The sequence below is a fragment of the Lathyrus oleraceus genome, chromosome 2 (genome assembly GCF_024323335.1).
Source record: "Lathyrus oleraceus cultivar Zhongwan6 chromosome 2, CAAS_Psat_ZW6_1.0, whole genome shotgun sequence".
NCBI classification, from domain to species: Eukaryota; Viridiplantae; Streptophyta; class Magnoliopsida; order Fabales; family Fabaceae; genus Lathyrus; species Lathyrus oleraceus.
In genome coordinates, this window is record NC_066580.1 from 349,687,235 (window position 1) to 349,697,936 (window position 10,702).

At 26.7% G+C, this 10,702-nt stretch overlaps 1 protein-coding gene across 1 annotated transcript; it reads left to right on the top strand.

Moving 5' to 3' along the window:
• The first annotated feature begins 1,458 nt into the window (after positions 1-1,458).
• Positions 1,459-7,360, top strand: LOC127123221 (zinc finger BED domain-containing protein RICESLEEPER 2-like). Its single transcript, XM_051053462.1, has 6 exons — positions 1,459-2,044; positions 2,500-3,411; positions 3,466-3,560; positions 3,881-3,944; positions 7,230-7,241; positions 7,329-7,360. Exons 1-6 carry the CDS (start codon positions 1,459-1,461, stop codon positions 7,358-7,360), a joined length of 1,701 nt encoding a protein of 566 aa, XP_050909419.1.
• Positions 7,361-10,702: the final 3,342 nt, after the last annotated feature.

Below are 10,702 nucleotides of genomic sequence, written 5' to 3' on the forward strand. Positions count from 1 at the left end.
ATCAGTATTACCAACAAAATACTCAACATACACATCAACTAATTCATATCCATGGGAATCCTCAACAAATTTAAGCACACTAGCATCACAATTAAGAGGTCTAAGGCCACGAGAAAAGCTAAATCTAGGGTTATTCATCTTATGTTGGATTTCTTCACTTCACTTCAATGGTGAATTCAATTTTGATCAATCTTCAGTTATGAATAGGTTCACTTATGAATAATCTGAAGGCATCGATTATGACCAATCTTCAATGGAGTTTCGTTTGATTTGGAAGATGACGAACGAATCGAGAGCCGTAGATGACAAACTCAGAGAAGAAGATGAAGAACTCTGAAGCGTCGTTGATTTGGGAGCAAAACAAAACAATGATTTTCATATAATCTTAGAATTAAATTAATGATTTTAAAATTAAAAAAATTTTCATATAATTTTAGAATTAAATTAATGATTTTTTTTAATATTGTGATTTCATTTAATGACGTGGCATTTATTTTTCAGGGCATGTCACTATTTTCAGATACCACCTACTCCAAAACGAGGAAAACAAAAAAAACCAACAAAGAATTAATAGGGGAATTAAAAGCTTAAATTTTAAATAAAAAATTAAAAGTAAAAAACAAAACAAAGAGACTTTAAATACATTTGAATCTTTTTTAAATATTAATCTTTTGATATTAACGTCAAATTTTCATTACAAAAAAGTTACGTGACAAATATCAATTAATATCAATAACATGATTTAATTAATTATTTTAAATCCACGTTGGTGTTATTTATTTATTTATTTATTTTTTAGAATTTAAGATCTTAAAACTTTAAAAACTCAAAAAGTGACACCAAAGTTTGGTTTTTTAACTTCTAATTCTGTTGATTTTTTATGTTAGTTTTATACTTTAACTTAAGTTCATTCTTATTTGATTTATCTTTTCAATGCAAGCGAACTATGATCAATCTTTGTAGATGGTTTTGCATTTTATGAAAGCTAATATGTTTCACACTGAAACCAGGTCCAAGACAAACCTGCAACCTTAAGACGAAAAAGAATTCATATAAGAAAAAATAAGAACCTATTATAGATTTGCACTGGCTACTACCGTGTTTATCAAACTAATTATCGTCATATTAGTAACATGTTGTGGCATACTTAGTAGATCTGTGGTGACCTATTTGTGTTTATCATTTTATTAGCTCTCAATTCATTGTAGTAGTTATTTTATTAGAGGTCACAAACACTATACATATAATTCTAGAATTTAATTTCTCTTTTATGAAATGAAGATCAATCTCAAAATGTTTGGTTTTATTGTGCTGATTTGGGTTACGGAATTACTTATAGTAGTATTATTGTAAGAATATAAGTGAATAACAATTTATCTTATGGCTTTTGCAGCTAGCTTCTCCTTATAGATCGGACGGATGCTTAAAACTTTTCAGCAAAATTCTAGCAACTTCGATATGGATGGTCATGACAGTGTTATGGACTTTGAGACAGAAGAACATATTGGTTCTACACCTCCAGTTTCTAATAATGCTGGTTTGTTGCCTCAAAAGCGTAAAAATCGGTCAGAATCATGGAATCATTTTACACCGAAGTCGTCGAACACAGAAATGTCAAAGTCAGCAAAATGCAAGCATTGTGACTCCTTAATCAAGTATAATGGTGGAACAAGCGCTATGCTAGCTCATTTGAGAAGATGTAGTGATAATCCAGATAATGCGGTGAATGTGACGATGCATGAACCATCTTCAAGCTCCATGGAAAATAGGGAAGCCATTGTTAATTCATCCCCTTCGGTTCCCAAATTTGACCAAGAAGTTAGCCGAATGGACTTAACAAAAATGTTTGTAGCCATGGAACTTCCGTTTCAAAAGGTAGAACATCCATATTTACATAGGTTCATTTATGGCTTACAACCAAAATTTAAGTTCCCATCACGCAATACACTAGCACGTGATATTTTGAAGAATTGGGACGTGGATAGGGGTGGCAAACGGGCATGCCCGCCCCGCGAAAGCCCACAAAAAAACGGGGCGGGGAGGGGTGGTCATAGTTGAGGATGCGGGCCTAAAACTTAGACCCGCCCCGCAAAAAAGTGAGGGCGGGGCGGGGAAAGCCCGCGGGCACTGCACTCTTTAAGCCTAAAAATGCAAAAATTTATGTAAATACACGTGCCCGCAAAAGCCCGCGAAAAAAACGGGGTGGGGCGGGGCGGACACGTTTGAGGGTGAGGGCCTAAATCCTTGGCCCGCCCCGCACAAAAGTGCGGGCAAAACGGACATGCCCCGCGGGCCAAGCCCATTTTGCCACCCCTAGACGTGGAGAAAGCGAAGATAAAGACTATTTTGTCACAAAATTGTCGTCGAGTTTGTATCACTACAGACACATGGACATCTACCCAAGACTCTAATTACATGTGTCTCACAGGGCATTACATTGATAACAATTGGAAGCTACAAAAAATATTTTGAATTTTACTCAAGTCACATACTACACAGGAGAGATTATTGCCAAAACAGTTAAGAAGTGCTTAAATGGTTGGGAACTAAATCGTGTGCTTAGTGTTACCGTGGACAATGCATCTTCAAATGACGTTGGAATTCAACATCTCAAAAGATGGCTTCACTCTCAGAATGGCATAGTTTTGAATGGAGAATACCTTCATACACGTTGTTGTGCCCACATATTAAACCTTATTGTAAAGGATGGGATGAAAGAAGTTGATGATTCTATTGTAAGAATTCGTGCAGCGGTGAGGTATGTGAGGCGTACTCCTTCGAGGTTTCAGAGATTTAAGAAATGTATTGATCATGAAACAATTGGATATAAAGGTTATGTTGGGAGAGATTGTGAGACTCGGTGGAACTCAACATATCTAATGTTAAAGGGTGCATTAAAACATAATAAGACCTTTACAGAGTTAGAATACAGAGATCGGAAATATTTTAATGAAATGAGTAAGGACAAAGGAGTGCCTAGACCGGAAGATTGGGAGCATGTTGAGTTAATCCTTCCATTTCTACAGATATTTCATGAAGCTACAGAACGTATTTCAGGATCTTCTTATGTGACAAGCAACATGTATATGCTTGAGGTTTTTGGTGTTGGAAGAAGCATTCTGAACATGTGTAATTTGGAAGATCAAAAGGTAAGGTCAATGACTATAAAGATGAAGGCAAAGTACAATAAATATTGGGGAAAACCTGACCACCTTAACATGTTGTTATTGATTGCAATGGTATTAGACCCTAGATGTAAATTGAAGCTTGTGGCATGGATGGCAGCTAGGATTTATGATACTAGTGATGCAGAATATTTGAAAACCAAATTGGGTTCATATTTGAAGTCTATTTTTGATGAATACTCTGGTAGGGCAGTGTCTCGTCTAGGTAGTTCAGTTAATCTATCAGGTGATTTTAATGCAGTTAATGATCTGTACCATTGTGCTGCATTCTACTAATCAGATGAGTGCAGCACATCAGAGACAGAATTACAGAAGTATATTCAAGAAGAAGTAGAAAATCGTCCTCCAAATTTTGATGCGCTGGAGTGGTGGAAGGTGAATTCAAGCTGATATCCAATACTTGCAAGCATTGCAAGAGAGTTTTTAGCCATACCGATATCCAGTGTAGCCTCTGAATCAGCTTTCAGTATCGGAGGAAGGATCCTTGATGCATATCGTAGTTCTTTAACATCGGCTAGTGTGGAAGCACTTATGTGTACTGAAGATTGGCTCAAAGGAGTAGTTCCATCTTTTCTTAGTAGTGAGGATCTCGATAATATTGATCGAATTGAGGATGGTAAGATGTCAAAAGATATAAAAACTAGTGTCTTATTACTTTATTGTTACATGTTAAATTTTCATTTTTTCTTTTGCAGAACTATATTCTACGCCAGATGCCGGAAGTTGCTCATCCTTTGTGTCAGTTGTTGATGATTGAGGGTAAGATATATTGACCATTAGTTTCCTAGTCTCCCCAACCAATTTTATTTCTATTACATATTTTCAGTAGCATTTGCAATTGGTTGCTCTTAAATCTAAGATCAATACATGAAGGAGATGATTTGTTACTATAGCTTACCCTTCCCATTGATAATTCTTGACTATGATCAATCAATTCAAATGTTTGTAGTGTGTATTTGCTCATTCTGAATTTTTCCAATACTCATTTCCCCACCTCTCAACTCTGTTGATTAAATTTTGTTTCATTGCGTAGAAAATAATGGACCAAATAAGATGATATCATAGTTGTTATAATGATTTTGCTTACTGGAATTTTTACTGTCAGTATTTCATATCTGTAGCCGCCCAATTCCCTCATTTTCCGAGATTACCTTTCTGGTGTGGAGATGCAGTAGATGCGGGTGAAAAGGGATCATAAATTTGGTCTGCATGATACGCTGGCTTACTGGATGCAAAAGAGGGATTGTTGTCAAACTTCTGATTTAGAGGCCATGTTCCCCGAGCAGGATGGCTTTGTTGATTAGGCATAAAGGAAATGTACATAACTTTAATTTTTAAGTGTCAAAGAAAAATATTTTATAGCATTCCTTTCATTATATTCCACAGTTGTTGATTTTGATAACTACGTATGTTATTAATGATTTTAACAACTATATAGATTAAAAGTGACTTAAACAACATGTATGAGTTCAATGACAATTCCAATAAAGAAAAAATGATAAGGAACATTCACAATTGATGATGCAAAAATCTCTATTTAAATCAAAATATTTAAACCAATTTTTTTAAAATATAAACCAATTTTTTTAAAAAATCCAGATTTGAATTCAATTTTTAAATTCAATTTATTTAAAAAACAAAAAAGAAACAGTTTTTTTAAATATATAAGAAAACCAGTTTGGAATTTGGTGAAAAAATTAATCCAATTTTAAAAAAAATTGATTTTAAACTGATTTAAATAAATTAAACTGGTTTAAAATTATGAACCGGTTCTGAATTGGTTTTAAACCGAATTGAATTGATTAAACAGATTAACCACTTTTTGTTAAAGTGGTTTTTAAAATCTACATTGAACCATTAATATGGTTCGGTTCAATTCAATTCATGAACCACGAACACCCCTACACCAAACTTAGCATTCTAATATATCTAATATATAATATTAAATAAATATTATATTAAAATAATTTATTTAAATGATACTATCTCCGTTTTTTATTATAAGTCATTTTGAAAAAATATTTTGTACCACAATATAAGTCGTTTTATAATATCAATAAATTATTAATTTTTTATATTATACCGTTAAATACTTATTATTTTCTCTCTTTTTAATTATGTCAATTTATATTTTCAATACCATTAATGAAGGACAATTTTATAAAATCGGTCATAAATTCTCTTTTTTATATCACAAATAAAGAAATGTCATTTTGGAAATTGTATATTAATTTTAATAAAAATATAAAATTAATTTTTTAATTGTTTTTTCCAATACAAACTTTCAATAAGTGATTTTGTTAACTTGTGCCCCTAGGACACAAGTTAGTTTTACCCATATATTTTTTAATACGTGTGAATACAAAACTGAGTAAAGCATAAAAAAATTAAATATTATTAAAAAGAGTAAAAATATTTTGTTTTAAAAAATAATGTTTTATTGAGCTTTGTTGTTTAATGATGTATTCAAACATATTTATATGATGTTTGAAAAATATTTATTGAAAAGTATATTGAATATTCAATTTTAAATGTTGAGTATTCAAACACATTAAATGATGTTTGGAAAATAATTTTGAACATTCAATTTTAAATGTTGAGTATTCAAACACATTTTAAATAACAAAACTCAATAAAATACTAATTTTCAAAACAAATCATTTTTACTTTTTAAAATAATTTTCAATTTTTGTGACGTGCCATTTAAGTAACTTATTTTAAAATAAAACATTTTAAAATAAATCATTTTAAAATAATATTTATTTAAAAACATAAGACTGTGATTGGTTTTACTGGGAGAGAGACGTGTTTAGGAGGATTGTATATGGCAAAAGCATTGACCTAGAATATTCTATGTGCAAAAAAATTTGTTTACTTGTTTAATTTGTTAAAAATATTGTTATTGTTTTAAATATTTTAAAAATACTAAAATAATACTATATTGAATTAATTAAATAAATACAATGGAACGTTTAATTGATATTATTAAAATAAAACATGATAAATAGGAGTAGTATATTTTTATTGCACGATTGTTATATATATTGTTATTTTATTAAGAGTTAAAAAAATAAAAAATAAATAATATTTTAATAAATTAAATATAAAATTTAATAGAAAAAGTTAATTCTAAATTCCATAAGTATTACAAGACATGTTTTTGTCAAACAAATTAATATTTTTAACATAATTTATATATAATTTTGAATATATATTCTAAATTATTACGATTATTTTTTATAAATTTATTGCCGATTTAATTTTAAGATACAAATATTTGCTTCATATTTCTTTTTATATATTTTTAAAACATAATAAATATGTGTCACATCTTTTTTTAACATTTATTGATGATAAATATAATTTTTGTTTTTTTTATATTAATCAATGACATGTGTTTTATATTTATTAATGAAAAAATTTGTTCCTTATTTTTATATTATTCATTGATAAATATATGTTTTGCTTTTTATATGTATAATTGATAAATATTTACTCTATATTTTTTTATTCTTATCCATAACGTATATATTTTATAATTGTTGATAACAAATATTTATCTTATATTTTTTATAATAATAAATAGTATTTTTTATTTTATTTAGATGGACCGAACCTAAAATGACAATTGTTTTTGTAAGTCACCATTGTAATGTTCAAATTAATTAATCTTTGCTATTAATAAAATAGAAAAGTGGATTTATAGGTGAAAAATATAGTACTAAGTCTTAAATGGTCAAAACTTTAATTATATATCACAATTTAATAATCTTGTAAGATAAATTAAGTCGTGGAATCATTTGCTTTTTAACTTAAAGTCTATATTAGACTCAACTTATTTTCATTTTTATTTTGAAGAGGTAAAAAAATATAAAATTTATCTATTTGATTAAGGATTAATATTTGAATGGTACCATTAACGCTTCTTAAATGATCTATTTAGTGTATTATATCTTTTTTATTTGAATGATGTTAAACAAAATTAACTTTAATTAACTCTTTAGTTATAAATATTTGTTTTTCTATGATTCTTTTATTAATTAGACTTGAATTATGGTATAATTATAAAAATTATTTTTATTTGAAAGATATAAAAAGCTTTAAATTTAACTATTATTAATTATTAAACTTTTTTTTTGATAGAAATAAGATATTCTCTTTATCAACTTGATTAATAAAGACAAATACTTACTTCATATATGAATTGTACGGTTAAAGTCTTCTTAAATGATGTATCTAATATATTATATTATTAAAAAAATAATTTTAATTAACTTTTTAGTTATAAGTATTTGTTCTTGTATATATTTTTTATTAATTAAATTCAAATTATTCATAATTATAAAAAAATATTTTTATTAAAAGATGTAAATAAATTTAAATTTAACTATTACTAACCATTAAATTTTTTTTTAGAAATCTGGTATCCTTTGCATGCAATTGCAGAGACTAATCCATAGAATCGCAATGGGTGACAAAGCTCTCTCTTAACATAATTTATATATGATTTTGAATTTGTCTTCTAAATTATTAAGATTAATTTTTATAAATTAATTATCGATTTAATTTTAAGATACAAATATTTACTTCGTATTTCTTTTTATATATTTTTCAAACATAAATATGTGTCCCATAGTTTTTTAATATTTATTGATGATAGATCTAATTTTTGTTTCTTTTTATATTAATCAACGACATGTGTTTTTATATTTATTAATGAAAAAATATGTTCCTTATTTTCATATTAATCATTGATAAATATATGTTTTGCATTTTATATGTATTATTGATAAATATTGACTCCATATTTTTTTATTCTTATCCATAACAAATATGTGTCCATATATATTTTATAATTATTAATTATAAATATTTATTTTATATTTTTTTTATAATAATCAATAATCAATATTATTTTATTTAGATGGATTGAACCTAATAAAATGACGACTGTTTTTGTAAGTGGGTATTGTAATGTTCAAATTAATTAATCTTTACTATTAATAAAATAGAAAAGTGAATTTATAGTTAAAATATAGCACAAAGTCTTAAATGCCAAAAATTTAATTATATATCACAATTTAAAAATATTTTAAGATAGATTAAGTTGTGGAATCATCTACTTTTTAATTTTAAGTTTATATTAAACTCTATTTATTTTCATTTTTATTTTGAAGAGGTAAAAAAATACTAAATTTATCTACTTGATTAAGGCAAATATTTATTTCATATATGAATTATACCGTTAACAGCTTCTTAAATGATCTATTTAGTATATTATATTTTTTTATTTGAATGATGCAAAGAAAATTAACTTTAACTAACTCTTTAGTTATAAAATTTTGTTTTGTATGATTCTTTTATTAATTAAATTCGAATTATTTTATAATTATATAAAAAGATATTTTTATTTGAAAGATGTAAAAAGTCTTAAATTTAACTATTACTAATAATTAAATATTTCTTTTATAGAAATCAAATATTCCATAAATTTCACCGTTAACAACTTTTTAAATGATTTATTTAGTGTATTATATTGTTAAAAAGTCAACTTTAATGAACTCTTTAGTTATAAGTATTTGTTCTTGTATGATTCTTTTATTAATTAAACTCCAATTATATTATAATTATTAAAAAAATATTTTTATTTAGAAGATGTAAAAATCTTTAAATTTAATTATTACTAACAATTAAAAGAAATTATTGGTAGAAATTAGATATCCTCTATATACAATTGCAAAGACTAATCCATCGATTTTGGTAGAACCGCAATGAACGACAAAACTCTCTCTTAAAAGAGTTTAACAATATTGCATGCTCATGATTTGGTTTGAATCCATTTATAAAAAATAATGTTAAAACAATAAAAATATATAGAAAAGAAAAAGTTTACAAAAGACATAAATAACAAAATAAGTTTTAAGTATTCAATAAAAAATATGTGATATATTTTATTATTATTTTTTTTTAATTTATTTGTTACAACTTGTTTTTATATGTATCAATGATAAATATTTATCCTATATTTTTTGTATAATCAATTGAATGATGTTAAAAAGATTTTAACTTCAACTAATTCTTTAATCACAAATATTTTTTTATGTATGATTTTTATATTAATTAAATTCAAATTAATATATCTTATAATTATTTTTATTTTTGAATATTTATAAAACTTTAAATTCAACTAACAATTAAACATTTATATATGAATGATATGTATTAATGATTTTGTATTGATATTTTTAATTGATAAAGGACAATATATAATTCAAATGAATGAATAAAAAAGTATGAGAGTTTTTTATATAAAAAGAAAAACATATGCTTAAAAATTGAATGCAGTTAATATTAAATGAATAGTTCGGATATTATGTAAAACTTTCACAATTATTATTTTAATACATGATTGATATTTCTATTCAAATACAAAATTATTCTTTGAAAAAGACATGTGTTATAAAAGAAGTAATAATGATCAAGGGTTATTTTGTATATTTGGTAGTAATTAGGTTTCTCAAATTTATATCAGTGATTTATTTAGTTATTCGTTTTCTACTATATGTAAAAAAATTGTTTGAAAAGTTTTTTTTTTAAATTTCGTCCTTCATTGCCACGTTATTAGTGCCTGGTCAAAAATATTTGTCACCTAGATCCGTTTGTAAAGAAAATTTAATTTCATAGATAAATATCAAAAAATTGAACAAATTTGACACCTCTCAATTAAATCTGATACCCTAATATTTTTATATTATCAAAAATGCATCTGATGAAAATTGAATGTGATTTACGTTTAAAATTTTTGATTGGCAAAAATGAAATTTTCGATACCTATAAAATTTTCGGTAGTGTATTATAAATTTTTGGTATACCGGAAATTTCACAATTTCTGATATGTTTCAAATAATTCTGGAAATTTGAAATTTACTGATTGATACCGAGAATTTCAACTCTAATGAAATTTTCGGTAGTCTTATTTGTGTGAAATTATAAACGGGATATTACCGACAGTTTTGGATGGCTCTAATTGCACCAATAATTTCGTGTGGTCCAACGTAAGTGCAAAGTTATATAAATAGAGGGTGACCTGTTGTTTGATAAAAACATCTCAAAAAAATGTCTTTTCCTCAATTTTTGATTAAGGCAGAAGCGTACTTCAATAGAATCTCACCTCCCGTAGAGTTCTGGCTTCCGGATGACACCACATCTCTCGTCGGCCTGACGTTCAAGTTGAATGATTTTTTGTCTGATACCGAAAAAAAAAGGTTTGAAAGGTTGAGTTTTGTGAAGATTGGATTGATATTAATGGGAGAGTGAAATACAACCTTGTTGAGTTGAAGAAGGATGAAGATGTAAATGATATGTGGAGATCATTTCGCCGTAGGATAACAAAGGGGCCGATCGAGTTATATGCTAAGATGTTAATGTCTGTCGACGACATAATGAAGATGATGGAACGTCCAAAATCATCTGGTAGTGTCTAGGTTTTCTTATTTATCACCGTTATTTTAAGTTAT